Below are 22,687 nucleotides of genomic sequence, written 5' to 3'. Positions count from 1 at the left end.
ATAGAAGGACTATGTACATTGATAATATAAAACATTGACATAACAAAAGTAAGTTCATCCTCGTTGATTCAATTATATTATAACAACCATTGATATTTTATTGATTTTTTTTAATAAAAAACAAATTTGGATGCTATTAAAATATAGTGATAATTTAAAATGACATTTGATTTTTTTATTGGGTTTTAAATTAGAAATTGAAAAATATAATTAATTAGTTGAAAATTCTTAAATAATGCTTATTTAGATAACTATTATTATTTTTCTACAAAAGTTTTGTTGGTCACAACATTTTTTTTCTGAAAACCCCCTCAATTCCTACGGAGCATCTTAATGGATCAGCAGTTTGATTATTTTTACATATTTTTCAGGTTGGAGACCATGGCCAAGATCGGCGGCAAGTTCTGCAACACCGACTACCCGGCCATCCATCGACGTCGCCATCTATTTGTTCATCACAAGACTGAAGACCAACTTTAACGATAGTTTCTTTTTATCTTCTCACAAAAGTGAAAACGAGGTTAAGAGATTTCAATGCAACGACTGTGACTACAGAGCAAGGTTGAAATCTAATTTGATAAAGCACTTCATTAGAAAACATTTTCCAAAATCAAGTGAGTGCCCTATTTGCGGACATTCTTTCGCCTCTGAGTGTTCACTGAGATCTCATATAAGGTAATCGCACACTTTCAAAGTTTGTTCTTTGTGCAAATTGAGTGTTGCCCTGGCGAACTTCAAACAGAGATTCCACTTTAGTGTGAAAAATTTCATTCGCTGCAAAAATAAATTCCAATGTCCAGGACTCTATCAGTCACATTTGAAATCATGCAAAAATAAACTCTGCTCAAGTGTGGAAAATGTAAAAAAACTTTCATGAAAAGATTTCTGTTGAATTACCACACGAACGGAAATCACATAACGCGCGGGATTGAGCACAAACAGCTTGGTTTCAAGTGTAAACCCTGCAAAAGGTATTACAAAAGTGAAAAAAATCTTCAAAGAACATTTATATAGAATCCACAAAAAAGCCAATTTGAAGTTTTGCGCTCACTGCTCCAAACATTTCTATGATTTCTCTAATTTGAAACGCCATCTCTCTGTAAGACATAATTTGATTGTAGGCCAATTTTATCAGATGTATAAATTTCATTATTGTGAGACTGTTCCGCCAAGCACATCATTACCGCCGGTTGCATGATTTCAGTGAAAATGGAAATAAATTTAATAAAAATAGTTTCAATCCTCCTTTTTTTAAAATAAACAGCGTTTTCATGAGTAAACTTCCCCTCACAACCCACACAGACATCCGAATTAAATCTCAGAAGAAAAAGAACTACTCGCAAAAGCTGAATCCCAAAAATTCTCCTCTACAAATAGGTCTATTTTTAACAGCAGCTTAAATTTTTTATGTATGTTCATTGTTCTTTGTTAGAAACAGCCAGTTCTTGGCTCGCAATGTTAAAGTCATTTTCAGGAATATCAAAGCAGTGGGAGTTATTTGAGCAATTTGGGAATCTATAAGACTGGCTGTTTAGTGTCAGAGATGCCAAAAGGTGATTGATTGATTGATTTGGTGACTAGAAAATGCTCAAATAGCTCCAACGGATTGGGAGGCGCACAGGCGCCGATCCGCCACTTGCTGGTTTTCGCACGGTGTTTTTCCTCTGGCGTTTCAATAAAAGACACTCGGTTCATGGAAGCAAACAGATGGCTTTATAGTAATGTGTATCGGGAATCGGGACATCCAGCGAGTCACTCTTGATTTACTTAAGCAAAAGAGTGTAGGAGAAAGGAGGCATTACTTTTTCTACCTTTAAAATTGAATTTTTAAACACACATTAAATAAAAATGTATTAATGGAACAAAGAAATAAATAGAGCGAAGAGTTCACGGAGCTTAGAGGATAGAATTGTTTGTTTGCATAATTTTGTGTTGCTGCTTAATCACAAATATTAATTTTTTTACTAGGACCGCCGGAAATTGTGATGCCTCAACAAATTTTTGTAATTCAAATTTTATGGGAACCAAATTCTGAGCTGAAAGTATGTTTTAGATTTTTAGAACAGTTTCATTCTCCTAGTGAAAGGAAATGCACAGCATTTTTAAGATTCAAGTAAAAATATCTCACCATTAATGTCTATTCAAATAATCAGCAATTATTGTTCCTGAGCAGGGTTTTACGTGCTTCAAATAAATAAACAGATTTATAGTAATGGAGTGGTTTTATTTAAAACATATCTTTTTTAGAAGCAATTAACGCACTGCGTCTTTGACCAGAACAGCTCTGCCCAAGAGGGCAATTTTATTATGGCTCCCTGGGAAAGGAGAGAGCTTTTCTGGCCACATTAAATTACGAGCCAAAGAGAGTAGCTGATGATTTATCACCGCTGGGTTGCGTGTTGCTTACAATAAAGGAGGCTCGCTGCAGCCTGCGCTGCCTGCCATCCGACTTTTAATAATTTTTATTTCTTGCGGCAGGTGTGTAGTAAATAACGACGGAGAGATCGTTTTGGAAAGCTCAGAAAATTATTTTTCAAGGATTTTATTCAAAACATAAACGCTATCGCGGGGAGAGGGAGATATTATTTTGAGGCCAAAATATTTGCGCTATAGACTCTCACAAGTAAAAGACGCTAGATTTTGTATATTGCTAATAAGAGAACTGGAGAGTGCCTGATGAAGCTAATTAAAATATCTGTGGGGCAGGCTGAGTGCCACGCTTCTCGCCGCTTCCATCAGCTTGCAGGGGCGTAGAGTGTAGAGCGCTATCGTCATTGCACACGTTTCGCTCGCAGACAAAAAACCGAGGAGAGCGGCCGCCGGAAAAGAGTTCACTCAACTATAAATTTTGAAAAATAAACTAACTCACACGGTTGGATTTAAAAAAATAATGAACTCAGCTTGTTCTTTATTAACTTTTTCTGGAAAGAGTTAATAGACGTATATTTCATTTTTATTAATGAAGAAAAAAATATTTAATGTAACGGTCACTGGTTTGAACTTAAGCACGCAAACTAGTAGTTTCATACCTTTCCCTTTGAGGGGCGCTTCGATCGCCCTCTTTCACCTGCAACCTTCAATCTTCCATTCAGGTTCAGGTGGTCTGTCAGAAATGTCGTTCCAAAAGGCACTGTGCTTGATCTGCGAGCGTCCGACTGCGGACGGCGCTGTCCTCGCTGTCAACGTGGACAAAAAGAAACTGCAGACTTGGTTCCTCAACGTTTGCGGACACGAGTTGGCCGAAGATATCGAGGACCACGACCTGATTTGCTATTTTTGCCTTTGGCACGCTGAGTGAGTTCTAAAAAGGTATTCAAGGAATCTCTTTTTAAAAAAAGGAATTTCCAAAAAATAGATTTCAATGGAAACTTGAAGAGATAGCGGACGAGAATTTGGTTTGGTGGAATTTGGATTTGGACGATGCAGCAAAAGAGCTGCGGAAAAACTATTTTGGTAAATATATATCAAACTCTGGAGTTTTTAAATTTTAATAATTTTATGCACTTTCAGAGGGCAAATTAGAGCAGTGTTGGGTGCAGTTGGAGAAAAAAGATTTGCCGCAAAGTGAAAGCAGCGAAGAGAGAAGAAATGATGAAGCTGAAATACGGCTGAGCCGATGGAAATGCATCTACTGCGGGAAAAGATTTAAACATTCTTACGATTTGTCAGGACATTCGAAGAAAATGCACAAAGAAGCTATCAGATGTGGAAATCACAGATGTGCTACCTATTTCCACACTCTTGAAGAAAAAGAAGAGCACACAAAGACTGTTCACGAAAGCTCAAGACAGCGAGAAAAAGTCGAGTGCAGCTTTTGTGGGAAGGAATTCGAGGGATCAAAAAGCTACAAGCAACATATTCGCAAAGTTCACAAAGAGTTTCATGTAAAATGTTCTCACTTTGGTTGCCTTTCATACTTCAAAACAAAAATGGAAATGAAAACACACTTTGATTCTGCTCACAAAAGTGAAAACGAGGCTAAGCGATTTCATTGCCATGATTGTGGATACAGAGCAAGGGTTAAATTTAGTTTGAAAGAGCACATCATTAACATACATATACCAACATCAAGTCAGTGCCACATTTGCGGAAACTCTTTCTCCTCTGAGTGTTTATTAAGATTTCATATTAGGCGTTCGCACATTTTCAAAGTTTGTTCTTTGTGCAAATTGAGTGTATCCGTGGGGAATTTCCAAAGATGCCACTTAAAAGTAAAAAATTGCTCTCGCTGCAAGGATAAATTCCAATGTTCAGGACTCTATCAGACACATTTGAAATCCTGCAAGGAAACTCTGTTCAAGTGTGAAAAGTGCCAAAAAACATTCATTAACCGATCTTTGTTGAATTACCACACGAAAAGAAAACACATTACGCGTGGGATTCAGCACAAACAGTTCGTTTTCAAGTGTGAACCCTGCAAGAAGTACTACAAATGTGAAAAATTTTTGAAACAACATTTGAATAGATTCCACAACAAATCGAACTTGAAGTACTGTGCTCACTGCTCCAAGAGTTTCTATTATTTCTTTAATTTGAAACGCCATCTCTCTGTAAGGCATAATTTGATTGTGGGCCATTTGCCGTGTCCGGACTGCAACAAGACTTTCGTCTCATTGCAATGTCGAAACAAACATCAAAAAGAGGTCCACGGAAAAAGCAAAGTCCGGGAAGCTTGTCACATTTGTGGAAAATTGATGTATTCACGTTGCATGCGAAAACATTTGCTTCTAATTCACGGAGAAACGTCAGTCCGTCGGTAATTTCTTTCTCTTTTTGCAATTTTTGTTAAAACGCAATAATATGAGGTTAAATATTTGTCATTTTTAATCCATTCTGAGCAAATTTTCGTCGTGCAATGTCCCAATAGGAATAAACACGCTAATCGTGAGCCTAATCCTATTTTACCATGTGTATATTATGTGTTTCTTTATTATCAGACTGTTTTGCTTATTGTAAAAACATCATCACTGCTAGTTGAATGATTTTGATGAAATTCAATAAAAATCGTTTCCATATCTCAGTTAACAGTCATGTTCTTCGGTGTTTTTCATATAAAAATTTTCTCAATAAATTTCTTGATTTAAAACTTTTCATCTTTTTCCTTTTCGTAATTTTGACCCCACACGCGAAGGCGTCTGAATTAAAAATCGCAGAGAAATTAAGGGGTGCGTATCTCATTCTGAAAAGGCAATCCCCAAATTAATACACAGAATTCGAGTAAAAAATTCCGGGAGAGAGCAGATGATTTTCTTTTATGCGCGTGCAAGAGGCAAAATTTAAGTTGAATTTGATGCCAGGTGCCATCAGGGTAACCAAAACAACGTGTCGTGTTTCTCGCGAGAAGCAATTCAGAAATGGACCGAAATACTTCGCTTCATCGCGTCAAACAGTTAAGAAAGGCAGTGTTTAATATTTTATTTGACAAAACCATTGTTCAATAAAGACACGGAAATTGGAAATTTCGATGAATCTGTTTCACATCTGAGGCAAACTAGAGTCACTCTCTTTTGTGGTGAGTAGCATTCAAACCACTTTCTCGCAATTGTTTTCACCAACAGAAAAATTATGTATAGGAATAAACAAAAGAGAATATAATTGAAACTTTTTTCGATGATCGATTTAAAAGAAAAATTTAAGGATTTTGGAGCAAATTAACGAAATTTATTTTTTGTTGGTAAATAAAAATTCAGCAACTGCGGTTTTGTTGAAACAACACAAACTTGTAAATAAAATTTCAGCATAATATATATTATATTCCCCCGTTTATACATTATGAAGAGAACAAACTCCGAATGTTGATATTTATTTGATCTTTCCATTTCCATTTGGACCACCGCAAGAGCGTCTGACTGAGCCCACAGTTTACGTCAAGCAGCACTCGCAGCTATACTAGTTTTTCGAGCCATACGATGAAGCGACAGACGATCTTCCTTTTTTGCCGCTGGACATGGTGGCATCAAAGCTACGCCGCTTTTATTGATTTTAAAAAGACTACAATAACTGTATAACGTGAGTATTGATCCCCTTTAATTCAAAAGTATTCAATCGTTGATTGTTTTTTATTCAATCTATTTAATCAAATATAAATCTAAATGCTATGAAAGTATCGAAATTATAGCAATTTAAAACGACATTTAAATTTTTTTGTTGTTTTGAAATTAAAAATTGAAAAAATTATATAATAAATTGAAAATTTATATATAATGGTAAAAAATTTGATTGACTGATTTAAAAAATTATTATTTTTACGTTTTACAACACTTTTGTTGTACAACTCTCTTTTTCTGAAAAACCAACTCAATTCCTACCGAGCTTCTTAATGGATCATCAGTTTGAATATTTTTACATATTTTTCAGGTTGGAACAACAGCGGAAAATTCGAGCAAAAAGACATGAATCAACACAATAGGTGTGGATAGAAATTCACTCGACTAAAATTGGGCTTACGTTGTTTAATTTCTTTTTTATACGATCAACAGACAGCGCGCGGAAACTCTTACAGTGAGCCTAAAGACAAGAACACACAAGGAAACAGACAAACACCAATGGAAATTCAACAACTTTGGTGAGTTTGTTTTCTTTTTTATTGTGACTCTTTTTAATGTATTTTTCGTATTTTTCACGGCAATAGGAAAACTATGGCATAGACAGAAGAGCTGCAACAGACAGCACCAATATTTATCCCAGACATCCTGTGTTTACGCGAGCTTGTTCTATTTTGTATTTGTTAATTTTTTGTTTGATTTGTTTGTTGTTGACTATCGCCTTTTTTTATTTCATGTCTATTCTTGTTCTCTCAACCAAAATTTGTTAAATTTTTAATTGGACAAATTTTGCTGATTGTGAACACATATATATTTTGATTTTTCGTATGGCTTTGACAACGATCGATGTTCTTATCAGAGAAATTAACTGAGTGTTTTAAATGAATATGTGATAAGCAAAAAATAAAATTCACTAGTCCAATTGCAAAAAGCAGTCCTTGTTTTTATTTCAATCGCACATATTTAATAACAAATAATGTTTTATTTTTTTAATAAAAATTGTGTCCGAATTTAAAATATTACTATATTTTTAGTAAGCAAACACGATAAATTTTCATTTTAAATAAAGTTCAATTTTAATGGGGGAGTTTGATTCCACACTAAAAACACAATTCAGCAGTCAACAAGACATTAATAATATTCTAAAATATCTGGCGTTTCAATTAAAAGACCTCGGTGCGTGGAGGCGAAAAGATGGCCACATTGGGCCCATGCTCCTTTGCGGCCACTCGGGCCACTCGTTAGGCATCATTCAGCTCATTGAAATTTCGCGAAATATATAATGCTGTGACATGTTTTGAAAACGATGTACTCACATTTCATGCGAAAACATTTACTGCCATTTCACAGTGAAGTGTGAGTCCGTCAGTAATTTTCTCTCGATATTTTGTTAACAGTCTACATTTTTAAACATTTTTCACAACAACAAAAATATCAATCAATTAATTTCACAGTTAAAAAACATCTTATTCATGTGTATTTTTCATCTCACACAAAGACATCTAAAAACTCAATCCCAGAGCCTTTTTTCATTTGAGTATATCCTGATCCATGCATTTAATTTGTTTATTGACTTGGATGAAAAATAAACAAATATGACAAAATGCGAGGGAATTTCACTTTCAAAAGTAGAATTTGAGTCGAACGCTATTCTGTGGGAGAGAAGGTTTTCTATTATGCGCGTGCAGGAAGCGAAATCAATTTCTCTTATGGTTTGCACTTTGAGTGAATTGGAAAAATTGTCAAGCCAAATTGCAAAAATTGGGATCCTAATAATTTTCAAGTGTCTAATAAACCGTATCAAAATATGCAGAAACCGTCACAAAATAATTATTTCTGTTTGTGAATGCGAGAGTGCATCCAGAAACAAATAAATCATTGTGGGACTGGCTGTACGCCGCGCTTCTCGCCGCTGCAAGGGTGTCGAGCGTTGTCACACATTTCGCTTGCAGAGTAAAATAATCAAGGAAAGCGGCCGCAGAAAAAAAGACCATAAATTTAAAAAAAATTGAACTCGGATTGTTCTTTTTGCTTTTTGGTAGAAAAAAGGAAAGTTACAAATAATATTATTTACTAAAACGGTCACTGGTTTGAACTAAGCCACGCCAAGTGGAATTACTTTATCCTTCCCTCTTTGGGGGGCGCTTCGATCCGCTAGCAACCTGCAACCTTCTTTCTATCTTACTTCACTCAGATTCAGGTGGTCTGTCAAAATGTCGTTCCAAAAGGCGCTGTGCTTGATCTGCGAGCATCCGGTGGCGGACGGCGCGGTCCTCGCTGTCCACGTGGACAAAGAGAAACTTAAAAATTGGTTTCTCAATGTCTGCGGACACGATTTGGCCGAGGAAATCGAGGATCACGACCTGATTTGCTACTTCTGCCTCTGGCACGCAGAGTGAGTTATAAGGAATTTAGGAATTTCTCGTTTCTATTTTGGGTATTTTCATAAAGATTTCAATGGAAATTCAACGAGATGTCGGACGAGGATTTGGTTTGGTGGAATTTAAATTTGGACGATGCAGCAAGAGAGCTGCGGAAAAACTATTTTGGTAAAAAAACAAATTCCGGGATTTTTAAATTGGTTTTATTATCAATGTATTTTTAGAAGGTAAATCTGAGCAGTGTTGGGTGCAGTTGGAGAAAATTGAATTGCAGGAGAGTGTTGACGGAGAAGAGAGACGAACTGATGGAGATGAAATACGGCCGAGCCGATGGAAATGCATCTACTGCGGGAAAAGATTTAAATATTCTTATGATTTGTCAAGACATATGAAGAAAATGCACAAGGAAGCAATCAGATGTGGATATAACAAATGTCCCACTTATTTCCACACTCTTGAAGAAAAAGAAGAGCACACAAAGACTGTTCATGAAATCTCAAGACAACGTGACAAAATGAGTGCAGCTTTTGTGGAAAGGAATTCGAGGGATCACAAAACTACAAGCAACATGTTCGCCACGTTCACAAAGAGTTTCATATAAAATGTTCTCACTTTGGTTGCCTTTCATACTTCAAAACACAAATTGAAATGAAAGCACACTATGAATCTGCTCACAAAAGGGAAAATGAGGCCAAGAGATTTCAATGCAATGAATGTGGCTATGGAGCAAGGTTTAAATATAAATTGAAAGAGCACATCATTAGCAAACATATACCAAGATCAAGTCAGTGCCACATTTGCGGACAATCTTTCTCCTCTGAGTATTTATTGAGATCTCATATAAGGCGTTTGCACACTTTCAAAATATGTTCATTGTGCAAATTGAGAGTTGCCCTGATTAAATTCAATCAGAGTTTCCACTTAAGTGTGAAAAATTGCCTTCGCTGCAAAAACAAATTCCAATGTTCTGGACTCTATCAGTCACATTTGAAATCATGCAAGAAAACTCAGTTCAGGTGTGACAAGTGCCAGAAAACATTCATCAAAAGATCCAAGTTGAATTACCACACGAAAAGAAAACACATTACGCTTGGGATTCAGCACAAATAGTTTGGTTTCAAGTGTGAACCCTGCAAAAGCTACTACAAAAGTGAAAAAATATTTGATCATTTATATAGAATCCACAACAAATTCAACTTGAAGTTTTGCGCTCACTGCTCCAAAAGTTTCTATGATTTCTTTAATTTGAAACGTCATCTCGCTGTAAAGCATAATTCGATTGTGGGCCATTTGCCTTGTCCGGACTGCAAAAAGACTCACCTCATTTGAATCTCGAAATAAACATCATTAACAGGTTCACGCAAAAAGCAAATACCGGGTAAGCTGTGATGTTTGTGGAAAAACGGTGTGCTCTCGTTGCATGCGAAAACATTTACTGTTTATTCACGGTGCAACGTCAGTCCGTCAGTAATTGCTTTCTCTTTTGCCATATTTTTTGTAGAAATGCGATAATATAAGGTTACATATTTGAAAAAACGCGCTAATCGTAAAAGCCTCAGCCTATTTCATCAGATGTATAAATTTCATTATTGTGAGACTGTTCCGCCAAGCACATCATTATTGCCGGTTGCATGATTTCAGTGAAAATGGAAAGAAATTTAATAAAAATCGTTTCAGTCTTTGTTTTTTATGTAGAAATTTCACGCAATACATTTCTTGCTTTAAAAATAAACAGCGTTTTCATTTGTATTTTTCACCTGACACACCACACAGATGTCTGAATCAAATTCCTGAGGAAAAAAGGAGAAGTTATCTCCTTTTGCTGGCAAACACGAATTTGGAATGAAAGCAGTACCGGAGAGGAGCAGGTTTCCTTTTATGCGCGTTCAAAAGGCGAAATCAATTTGTCATGCGAAGGAAAATAACTATTTTTGCACTTGTCACATCTCTCTCTCTCTCCCTTCAGTGCCCGTGAATACTTTATTTAAATTATTTGACCTCGCACGTGCCTATTTCCCCGTCTTAATTTTGTCCTGCTGTCCGATTTTATAAATATCTGACCCGGAAATTCCACTCTGCAGACACGCAAGAAGCAACGCCGCGCCAACAGAAACAGAGAAAATAGCGCAAATAAAGGGTTTCTTGGAAATTTACTAAACTAGATTTTGGATAAAGTTAATACAACATGGTTCGGAGGAAATTGACGGAAAATTACTTTAGCTGGTCGTTTTGTACGCGCGCGGCATCGTCAGCGAGACCGTGGCCGCAACAACATCGACGGCGGCAAGTACTGCAACACCCGGCCATCGGCACCGACGTTGACGCCTACAGTCGCTGGATCAACACCGACGACAATCTCAATTACTCCTACGTCCCACGAATCAAATAAAATTCGATTTTCCATTGTTTTTATTCGAGAACAGTAACAACAGCATCTTATTAAGAAACAAAAACAGTTCTGTTTGGGTAATTCTGCTAGAATTCAAAATGATTTTTCTCCTCTACATGGTTTACTTTTAGCTGCCGGTTAAAAATACGAAAAGAGTAGAACCAGATATTTTTTCAAATTTTTTCAAACTCTTCATTGTTAGAAACAGCCCGTTGTTGGCTCGCATTGTTAAAGGAATTCTCAGGAATTTCCAAGCAGTGGGAGATATTTGAGCAATGCGGAAATATATACTGGCTTTATAATGTCAGAGATGCCAAAAGGTGATTGATTATTTTGGTGACTAGAAAATGCTCAAATAGCTCAACGGCCTGGGAGAAGCACCGGCGCCGACCCGCAACTTGCTGGTTTCCGTACGCTTTCCTCTGGCGATTCAATAAAAGACCTCGGTTCATGGAAGCAAAGAGATGGCTTTATTTAAATTCACATCGGGACAACCAGCGAGTCACAAGACTCTCGGTTTACTAAAGCAAAAGAGTGTAGTAGGGATGGGGATGAGGCTTAATTTTTCTACTTTTAAACTTGCATTTTTTAACGCAAACAACTAAACAATCGTGTAATAATGGAACAAACAAATAAAAAGAGCGAAAGGTTCACGGAGCTTAGAGGATAGAATTGTTTGCTTGCATAATTTTGTGGTGCTGCTTCATCACAAATATTTATTTTTTTACTAGACCACTGCAAATTTTGATGCTTTAACAAAATTTTAATTCGAAATCTATAGGGACCAAATTCTCAACATTCTAGATTTTTTAAATGGTATTCTCCTAGTGACAGGAAATGCAGAGCACTGCATTTTTGAGATTCAAGTAAATATATCACAGTTAATGTCTATTCAAATAATCAGAATTATTGTTCCAGAGCAGGGTTTTACGACCTTCAAATAAATAAACAGTTTTATAGTAATGGAGTGGTTTAATTTAAACATATCTTTTTTAGAAGCAATTAACGCACTGCGTCTTTGACCAGAACAGCTCTGCCCAAGAGGGCAATTTTATTATGGCTCCCTGGGAAAGGAGAGAGCATTTCTGGCCACATTGAATTACGAGCCGAAGAGAGTATCTGATGATTTATCACCGCTTGGTTGCGTGTTGTTTACCTTAAAGGAGGCTCGCTGCAGCCTGCGCGGCCTGCCATCCAACTTTTAAAAATTTTTATTTCTTGCAGCAGGTTTGCAGTAGCGATCGATGGATATATATTTGAGAGATCGTTTTGGAAAGCTCAGAAAATTATTTTTCAAGGATTTTATTCAAAACATAAATGCAATCGCGTGGAGAGGGAGATATTATTTTGAGGCCAAAACTTTTGCTAGACTCTCACAAGTAAAAGACGCTTGATTTTGTATATATTCCTGATAAGAGAACTGGAGAGTGCCTGCAGAAGCTAATTAAAATATCTCTGGGGCAGGCTGTGCGCCGCGCTTATTGCCGCTTCCATCAGCTTGCAGGGGCGTAGAGTGTAGAGCGCACTTTCGTCATTGCACACGTTTCGCTCGCAGACTAAAAACCGAGTAGAGCGGCCGCCGGAAAAGAGTTAACTCAACAATAAATTTTGAAATATAAACTAACTCACACAGCTGAAAAAATAATGAACTCAGCTTGTTCTTTGTTAATTTTTTTCTGGAAAGAGTTAATATAAGTATATTTAATTGTTATTAATGAAGAATAAATATATTTAATGTAACGGTCACTGGTTTGAACTAAAGCACGCAAACTAGAAGTTTTATACCTTTCCCTTTGAGGGGCGCTTCGATCGCCCTCTTTCACCTGCAACCTTCAATCTTCCATTCAGGTTCAGGTGGTCTGTCAGAAATGTCGTTCCAAAAGGCACTGTGCTTGATCTGCGAGCGTCCGGTGGCGGACGGCGCTGTCCTCGCTGTCCACGTGGACAAGGAAAAACTAGGGGATTGGTTTCTCAACATCTGTGGACACGAGTTGTATGAGGAAATCGAGGACGAGGACAAAATTTGCTACTTTTGCCTCTGCCACGCCGAGTGAGTTATAAGAAAAATTATGAATTTCTCGTTTCGATTTTAGGTATTTTAATACAGATTTCAATGGAAATTCGACGAGATGGTGGACGAGTCTTTGGTTTGGTGGCTCAGGAATTCAGAATATTTGGACGATGCGGCAAAGGAGCTGCGGAGGAACTATTTCGGTGAAAATGAACTTTGAAATTTATTAAATTCGTTTATTATTTATGCATTTTCAGAGGGCAAATTAGAGCAGTGTTGGGTGCAGTTAGAGAAAATTGAATTGCCGCAAAGGGACAGCAGCGAAGAGAGACGAATTGTTGATGCTAAAATACGGCCGCGGCGATGGAAATGCATCTACTGCGGGAAAAGATTTAAATACACTCATCATTTGTCAGGACATATGAAGAAAATGCACAAGAAAGCCATTAGATGTGAAAAGCACAAATGCGCTACTTATTTCCAAACTCTTGAAGAAAAAGAAGAGCACACAAAGACTGTTCACGAACGCTCAAGACAGCGAGAAAAAGTCGAGTGCAGCTTTTGTGGAAAGAAATTCGAGGGACCGAAAAACCTCAAAAAGCATATTCGCACAGTTCACAAAGATTTTCCAGTAAAATGCTCTCGGATTGGATGCCTTTCCTACTTCAAAACACAAATTGAAATGGAAACACACTTTGAATCTGCGCACAAACGCGAACACATGGCAAAGAGATTTCAATGCAATGACTGTGGCCACAGAGCAAGGTTTAAATCTGATTTGAAAGAGCACATCATTAGAAAACACATACCAACCTCAAGTGAGTGCCTCATTTGCGGAAATTCTTTCTCCTCTGAGTGTTTATTGAGAAAACATAAAAGGCAATCGCACACTTTCAAAGTTTGTTCATGGTGCAAATTGAGTGTCTCCGTGAAGAATTTCAATCAGAGTTATCACTTTAGTGTGAAAAATTGCCTTCGCTGCAAAAACAAATTCCAATGTTCGGGACTCTATAAGTTACATTTGAAATCATGCAAGAAAACTCTGTTCAAGTGTGACAAGTGCCAAAAAACATTCATGAATAGATCATTGTTGAATTATCACACGAAAAGAAACCACATGACGCGCGGGATCCAGTACGAAGAGCTTGGTTTCAAGTGTGAACCCTGCAAAAGCTACTACAAAAGTGTTAAAATATTGAAAGAACATTTATATAAAATCCACAACAAAGCCAATTTTAAGTTTTGCGCTCACTGCCCCAAAAGTTTCTATGATTTCTCTGCTTTGAAACGTCATCTCGCTTCAAAGCATAATTTGATTGTTGGCCATTTTCCGTGTCCGGACTGCAACAAGACTTTCGTCTCATTCGTATATCGAAATAAACATCAAAAAACGATCCACGGAAAAAGCACAGTCCGGGAAATTTGTCACATTTGTGGAAAATCGATGTACTCACGTTTCGTGCGAGAACATTTGCTTCTAATTCACGGAGAAACGTCTGTCCGTCAGTAAATGCTTTCTCTTTTGCTATTTTTGTACGAACGCGATAATATAAGGTTCAAAAAATGTCACGTATAAATCATTCTGAGCAAATTTCGAAAACACCGTTTTCAATAAAATATCCTAATCCTATTTTAACAGATTTATAAATTTCATTATTGTGAGACTGTTTCGCTAGCACATCTCATTACTGCCGATTGCCTGATTTAGATGAAATTGGAAAGATAAATTTAACAAATAATAATTTCGCTTCTTGTAATTCATGTATAAAAAAATCTCAATAAATTTATTGGTTTAAAATACAACTTTTTCTTGAGCATTTTTCACCTCACGAAGACTTATGAATTGAATCCCAGAGATAAAAGAAGTTATCTGTTATCTAATTCTCAAAAGCTGATCCAGAAAATAAACGCAAAATTTAAGTCGAAATCAATTCTTGATTAGGCGGGGAGAGCGGGTTTTCTAATATGCGCGTGCATGAGCCGAAATCAATATTCGCTTGCATGGGAAAATATTTATGACACCTGCCTATTTCGCTTTTGTAGACTCTTTTTGACGAGAACAATCGATCGCAATGCTACAATCTCGTTGATTTTTAAGCGAGGCCTACAATGAAAATATATAATTTTTTTAACTCAGCAAACACAGGCTGAAAATCAGTTTTCTGTCAAAGAGGCACTACCGCTGGTTAAAAATTTGATTATTGCAATTATGAAAAGGCGCTGTCTTGCCAGATTTGACACATTCAAAATTTTGTTTCATTTTTTAATACAATTTTATGATACAAATGTGTCTTGAAGCAGACTCGAATTTGAGTTTATTTTAATAATTCCCTGTTTTTTGTGGCTCATTGCTAGCGTAGCCACATATTTTTAGCCGGATTAACAGTAAAGTTCTAAACTCGATATAAAGTCGTAAATCCAATTGCGACGAAATTTACGTGTGTGGTGCAACCGCGGCCGACGCCAAGATAATGCAGACGAATGGGCTGACGAAGTTTGTTCGCGTCCAAATTGCGAGACAGAGAGCCAGAACGTGGTCTTCACGCTGAGTGGCCGGCTGTGCAGCCCGAATTGACCGGCGGCCGCGGCTTTCTGCCTCGGCAACAACAAACTTCGCAGCTGTTGACGCTCCAGATAAGAAGCCGAGCTTGCGAATCCGCTCTGCCGACGTACCGACACGCAAGAAGCTTGCCAAACTCGCCGTGTAAACAGAAATAAGAGAGAAAATGGTTCAAATAGGCTTTTCTTGGAATTTTAATAAAATGAAAAATTGGAATTTCAAATAGAGCTAACGCAATGGTAAGAGGGGAAATTGACATTAAAATTATTGTATCAGACAAGAGAATATTAAAGGTGGAGATCGCAAACTCCAAAATGTTGATAAATATTTGAACTTCAATTAAAATATAGTCTACCGCAAAAGCGACTAACAGAGCCAATAGCAATCGCGGCTATACCACATTAAATTTATAAGGTTTTCAAGCAATTTTCTTTACAAGGACATATATTGGCATCAAACGATATGGCAGCATTCATCTGTTATAAAAATCTTCCATTACAAAACAACTTGGTGAATATCCTCGTTAATAAATTAATAAACCATCAACCCCGCCGACGACCAACTTAAATACTCCTTCATCCCGTGAATCAAATGAAATCCGCGTTTCCACTGTTTTTGTTTTTAAAAACTTCCCACAAACAAACAACAAGAGCAAACAGCAGCTGCGTTATTTAAATTTTTAATGTCTGTTATTCCTCGTCATTGTTAGAGCCGCAGCCAGTTGGGTCGCATTGTTAAAGGCATTTTCAGGAATTTCAAAGCAGTGGGAGATATTTGAGCAATTTGGGAATCTATAAAACTGGCTTTTTAGTGTCAGAGATGCCAAAAGGTGATTGATTGATTTGGTGACTCGAAAATTCTCAAATAGCTCCAACGGACTGGGAGGTGCACAGGCCACATGTTGGTTTCTCTACGCTTTTTTCTGGCGTTTCAATAAAAGACCTCGGTTCATGGAAGCAAACAGATGGCTTTATTTTAATGCGTACAGGGACAACCAGCAGCGAGTCACTAGGCTCTCGATTTACTAAAGAAAAAGAGTGTAGGAGGCATTACTTTTTCTACCTTTAAAATATAATTTTTAAACACACACTAAATAAAATTGTATGAGTGAAACAAAGAAATCAATAGAGCGAAAGGTTCACGGAGCTTAGAGGATAGAATTATAATCTTGCATAATTTTGGGGTGCTACTTAAGCACAAATATATTTTTTGCTAGACAACCTGGAAATTGTGATGCCTTAACAAATATTTTTACTTCAAATTCTATAGGACCAAATTCTAAGCATAAAGTATATTTTAGATTTTTTTAGAACAGTGTGTCATCCTCCTAATGGCAGGAAATGCAGAGCACAGCATTTTTAAGATTCAAGTAAAAATATCATAATTAATGTCCATTCAAATAATCAGCAATTATTATTGTTCCTGAGCAGGGTTTTACGAGCTTCATATAAATAAACAGAGAGTAATGGAGTAGTAATTTTAATTTAATTTTTATTTTTAATGAGAAATTAGCCACTGTGTTTTTTACAATAGCAGCTCTGCCCAAGAGGGCAGTTTTATTTATTGCTCGCTGGGAAAGGAGATGTATCGACTATCAAGTCGTCGAAAGATATTATCTTAATTTTTTCTATGAATATTCTAAAATCCGGAGCTTTTTTGGCCACATTGAAATACGAGCCGAAGAGAGTGGCTGATGATTTATCACCGCTTGATTGCGTGTGCTTACAATAAAGGAGGCTCGCTGCAGCCTGCGCGGCCTGCCATCCGAATTTTAATAATTTTTATTTCTCGCATCAGGTTTGCAGTAACGAACGATGCATATATGATTGAGAAATCATTTTGGAAAACTCTACTACTTTTTTTTGAGCCCACAACTTTTGCCAGACTTTCTCACAAGTAAAAGAAGCCAGATTTTGTATATTGCCACTGAGAGAACTGGAGAGAAAAAGCTAATAAAAATATCTCTGGGGCAGAATGTGCGCCGCGCTTCTCGCCGCTTCCGTCGGCTTGCAAGGGTGTCGGGCATTGTGAAGAGACGTTTCACTCGCAGACTTATAATCGAGGATAGCGGTCGCCGGGAAAAGTTCACTCAACCATAAATTTTGAGAAACAAATTAATTCACTGGGCTGAATTTAAAAAAATATATATGAACTCGGCTTGTTTTTTATTGACTTATTCTAGAAAAAAGTTAATAAACATTATATTTAATTTTTATTAATGAAGAAACAAAAAATATTTAATAAAACGGTCACTGTTTTGAACTAAAGCGCGCAAACTAGAAGTTTTATACCTTTCCATTTGAGGGGCGCTTTGATCGCCCTCTTTCACCTGCAACCTTCCATCTTTCATTCAGGTTCAGGTGGTCCTACTGAAATGTCGTTACAAAAGGCACTGTGCTTGATCTGCGAGCGTCCGGTGGCGGACGGCGCTGTCCTCGTTGTCCACGTTGACAAGGAGAAACTGCAGACTTGGTTTCTCAACGTCTGCGGACACGAGTTGGCCGAGGAAATCGAGGACGATGACCTGATTTGCTACTTTTGCCTCTGGCACGCCGAGTGAGTTATAAAAGGAATTCATTTAATTCATTTTAGGAATTTTCCCCAAGGTTTCAATGGAAACTCGACGAAATGGCGGATGAAGCTTTAGTTTGGTGGAATTTGGATTTGGACGATGCAGCAAAAGAGCTGCGGAAAAACTATTTTGGTAAAAAAAAAATTCTTGAATTTTTAAATTGGTTTTAATATCAACGTATTTTCAGAGGGTAAATCAGAGCAGTGTTGGGTGCAGTTGGAGAAAATTGAATTGCAGGTGAGTGTTGACGGAGAAGAGAGACGAATAGTTGAAGATGAAACGCAGCCGAACCGATGGAAATGCATCTACTGCGGGAAAAGATTTAACTATTCTTATGATTTGTCAAGACATATGAAGAAAATGCACAAAGAAGCCATTAGATGTGGAAATCGCAATTGTCCTACTTATTTCCACACTCTTAAGGAAAAAGAAGAGCACACAAAGACTGTTCATGAAATCTCAAGACAACGTGACAAAGTCGAGTGCAGCTTTTGTGGAAAGGAATTCGAGGGGTCAAAATGCTACAAAAGTCATGTTCGCCAAGTTCACAAAGAGTTTCCTGTAAAATGTTCTCACTTTGGTTGCCTTTCATTTTTCAAAACAAAAATGGAAATGGATGCACACTTTGATTCTGCTCACGAAAGTGAAAGCGAGGCTAAGCGATTTCATTGCCATGATTGTGGATACAGAGCAAGGGTTAAATTTAGTTTGAAAGAGCACATCATTAGCAAACATATACCAAGATCAAGTGAGTGCCATATTTGCGGAAATTCTTTCTCCTCTGATTGTTTACTGAGAAAACATAAAAGGCAATCGCACACTTTCAAAGTTTGTTCTTTGTGCAAATTGAGTGTCTCCGTGGGAAATTTCAAACAGAGTGGTCACTTTAGTGTGATAAATTGCACACGGTGCAAGAATCGATTGCAATGTTCTGGACTTTATCAATTACATTTGAAATCATGCAAGAAAACTCTGTTCAAGTGTGACACGTGCCAAAAATCATTCATTCACCGATCTAAGTTGAATTACCACAAGCAAAGAAACCACATGACGTGCGGGATTCAGCACAAACACCTTGGTTTCAAGTGTGAAACCTGCAAAACATACTACAAAAGTGAAAAAATCTTGAAACAACATTTGAATAGAACCCACAACAAAGCCAACTTGAAGTATTGTGCTCACTGCTCCAAAAATTTCTATAATTTCTCTAATTTGAAACAGCATCTCTCTGTAAATCATAAAATTTGATTTTTGGTCATTTGCCTTGTCCGGACTGCAAAAAGACTTTCGTCTCATTGAAACATCGAAATGAACATCAGAAAAATGTTCATGGAAAAAACAAAGTCCGGGAAACTTGTCACATTGTCCGGTCGCATGATTATAGTGAAAATGGAAAGAAATTTAACTTAAATCGTTTCGATCTTTGTTTTTTATGTAGAAATTTCACTCAATAAATTATTTGCTTTAAAAATAAACAGCGTTTTCATGAGTATATTTTCCCTTGCGCACCACACAGACATCTTAATCAAATTCCTGAGGAAAAAAGGAGAGTTGAAATCTCCATCTGCTGGCGAATTCGAATTGAAAGCAGTGTTGGAGAAGAGCAGGTTTTATTTTATGCGCGTGCAAGAGGCAAAATCAATTTTTCTTACGTTGGAGAAAGCTTTTTTCGCTCGTGCACGTCTCTCTCCCCTCGCTTTCTCACTCAAATATTATCCCGCACTAGCTTATTTCGTTGTTTTCATTGTCCAGCTGTCATTTAGATAGGATTACTATCAAAAAAACTACTCAAGAATCTTATTTATGCGTCGAGATGAATGGCCAAAATATTTATCTTTTCGCATTTCTCGCTCTCTTGTCTCTTACTACAGACAATTCTTTATAAAAAGCAGTCCAACAGCGCCGCTTGAACACGCCTGCAAAAGTTTAAAATTTGCATTTTGCCTTGCATGAACGTCCTGCGTGTTGGCAAACCTAATTATTAAACAAAACGCAATCCCTTTAGTTACCATTCAAATAAAACTTTTTTACATTTAAAAAAAAATATTTGAAATACCATAAAAACACGAGGAAAAATATAAAAATGTCCCAGGCTGGTTTTTTATTTTTTTTTTTTTTTAGGAAATCAGCTCCAAAGTTTTCAAACTACTCAATTGTCTCCATCCCTATCATAACACAACCATGTATTTAACAATTTAGGGAATTATTCCCTAAAATTATAGGGATCAAAATTAAACGAAAAATTAATTATCCCTCCAAAAAAACTCCAAAACCGACCGGTCAACGCGGGGCGGTGCGGAATGAAGCGTCCGATGGTCGAAATCACCATCCGGCCCATTGGAGAGTAAAGAAAAAAATCAGAAGAAAGTGTCACTCTTTGCGTGGATTTTTCGGGGGTTTGGGGGCAAGGGGGGACGGTGATTGTCCCATCATACGCAAAATTTTAGCACGAGTTCAACCTACATTAGTTTCTTACTGTAAGACCCATATAGGAGTGAAGCAATTAATTTTTAAGTTGCAAGAACGTGGCTTTGGACATTGCCAAATTTTGGTTTCCGGGGCCGGGCGGTTGCCCCGTGGGCCCGAGGGCGATGATTCCAGCACCAGTCGATGCGCCTTAGTGGGCCACGACTGCCAGTATGCGGGTTTTCAAAATCAGAGCATTACTCAAAATACCACGATTTTTTTCGCAGGAAATTTCAAAAGAGGAACAGTTTTCAGAATGTTTTGCACCTTGACACAGATTTTTGCCGGATTAATTTTGTTTCCCTATAGATATCTCGGCTTGGAACCAAATGAAGAAAATTTTGTGAAAGTTTTATCAACCTTTTGTAAACTCTAAATATTCTCTCTGGGGTAATGGAAGTTTTACTTTTTTGCTAAAACTCGCGACCGGTGGACGCCATAAATCGCGACTGGGGTTAAAAATTGACAAATCAAGCCACGAAAAGTCGTCAAATTTGTCTGGCTATCTTTTGAGACCAATTACTAGCCGATCTGACCAGAATCCAAGGACGCATAATATGTTTCAACATGTCCCACCTTACGCAAAGGACCAATGCACGTCTGCAAACCGATTTTGAGAATTTTAGAGCCCGCAGAAAAATTAAATTTGATTTTTTTTCATTGTTTTTCGTCTTCCTACTCGACAAGTGCGCATCGGAAAATGGTTTTATTTTTATTAGAATTCGACCGCTCTTCCTATCCTCGACCACGAACCCTCCTCAGACAGGTATTTTGACCGGCTTTAAAGGGCAATACCCTGGCGCCCGTTATCAGGGTACCCCGACCTGAAATCGCGTCAGCAGAGTGTTTTTGTTGCAATTTCTGCACTTTTTAGTACATTAATTTGGTAATACTTGGCATAGATTTTTCACCCTTCCTCAGGGTGCATTACCTGAGGACATTATTTATTTGTATTTGCCGGTGCCGTCGCTTCTTTCCGGCTGCTCCAAGTTCCGAAATGCTCATGTATGCGCTGAAATCAGCAACTTGCACTTGCACGCAGGTACGCGTCGACTTTTTTCAGTTCTTGCGTTTTTTCTGAACGACTTTAATGAAGGCTTCCTAATTATCACGCATTTTGGACCCGCGGGCTACTGATTTCTCCCATATGTTGTCCTTATGGGGAGTTTTGCACGTAGCTTGCGAAAATGGGTGCACTAGCGCCGCCGACCCCCTGTGCAATTTCATTTCGTTTGAGACTGCGCACCACACCGGGGGCGACGAAACAAACTCAAATCTCGAGATTCATCACTGTGGCTTTGCTAAAATTAAATTTTAAATGGCATTTATGTTTCGCACTCGCCGACATGTGAAATGCATAATAGCTGACACGATGATGAATAATTTTGTCCAATAGAAATCATGCCACAAATTAAATTTTAGAGAACTGCTTCTGGTTGTACCAAATAGCATTCTGCATTAATTTAAGTTTCTCTGACGAAAAAACGTCTCTTTTGACCCTTTGCAATAAAATACACACATGAAATTAAAATAATGATGAGAACTGTGTTTCATTTAAAAAGAAAATAGACTCTTCCACATTGAAGTTTTTAACTTGGAATTTTCAACCAATTAAGATTGAATCTCAATGCCAGTGAAATATTTTATAATGCAAACAAATAAAATCAATCACGTTTCCTCTGGGGTTTTGCTTCTTCTAATTTACCTAGTAATTATGTTTAATTCTGGTCACCAATTTTGGAATTCAATTGATATCGCGGGTTGAAAAAAAAGCGAATATTTTGAGCCTCATTTTCAAAGTCAAATTATCTTATTTTGCTGCTAAAAATAATCCATTTAGTTTCCAAAATGGCATATTGAAATTTGAAAATCTTTTGCAGCTTTTTCGCATTTGAATCCTCTAACAATAAGATCCTTGGCAATAGCAGCTGCGACGCTCGCGAGAGGCGAGCTATTAATTAAGAAGAAAACCGCCCGAACTACGTAGGGCTGCCACTCTCCGGGTTTCGACCGGAGACCTCCGGATTTGAGACTGAAATATTTAACACGGGAGTATAGGGATCTCCGGGATGTGGAGTCCAAAAAATCTCCGGGGTTTAGCTTAGGAAGTCTGGCACCCCTAGCCCGAACTCTCCTTTTGCCGCGCGTGAATAATTATTTGTGTGCGTGAAAGCGAGAGTGCTTGCAGAAGCTAATAAATAAAAAATATCTCTTCTCGTCAGCTTGCAAGGGGAGTGTAGAGTGCTTTAGTCATTATTGCACAC

At 37.5% G+C, this 22,687-nt stretch overlaps 1 protein-coding gene across 1 annotated transcript; it reads left to right on the top strand.

Moving 5' to 3' along the window:
- The first annotated feature begins 8,517 nt into the window (after positions 1-8,517).
- LOC135943706 (histone-lysine N-methyltransferase PRDM16-like) lies at positions 8,518-18,522 on the top strand. The gene is made up of 9 exons (XM_065490369.1): positions 8,518-8,535; positions 9,338-9,534; positions 9,794-9,803; positions 10,646-10,712; positions 12,663-12,864; positions 12,922-13,028; positions 13,242-13,643; positions 17,740-17,881; positions 18,381-18,522. Exons 1-9 carry the CDS (start codon positions 8,518-8,520, stop codon positions 18,520-18,522), a joined length of 1,287 nt encoding a protein of 428 aa, XP_065346441.1.
- Positions 18,523-22,687: the final 4,165 nt, after the last annotated feature.

The sequence above is a fragment of the Cloeon dipterum genome, chromosome 4 (assembly GCF_949628265.1).
Source record: "Cloeon dipterum chromosome 4, ieCloDipt1.1, whole genome shotgun sequence".
In the NCBI taxonomy this organism is placed as follows: Eukaryota; Metazoa; Arthropoda; class Insecta; order Ephemeroptera; family Baetidae; genus Cloeon; species Cloeon dipterum.
Note: the sequence above shows the minus strand (reverse complement) of the source record. Positions and strands in the feature narration are given on the sequence as shown.

What these genes read in the sequence shown, in the direction of transcription:
- LOC135943706 (XM_065490369.1), top strand. An exon ending in TTTTGCCTCTGCCACGCCGA is followed by an intron (nt 12,865 to 12,921) that starts GTGAGTTATAAG and finishes ATTTTAATACAG; the next exon opens with ATTTCAATGGAAATTCGACG. An exon ending in AAAACACATACCAACCTCAA is followed by an intron (nt 13,644 to 17,739) that starts GTGAGTGCCTCA and finishes TCTTTCATTCAG; the next exon opens with GTTCAGGTGGTCCTACTGAA.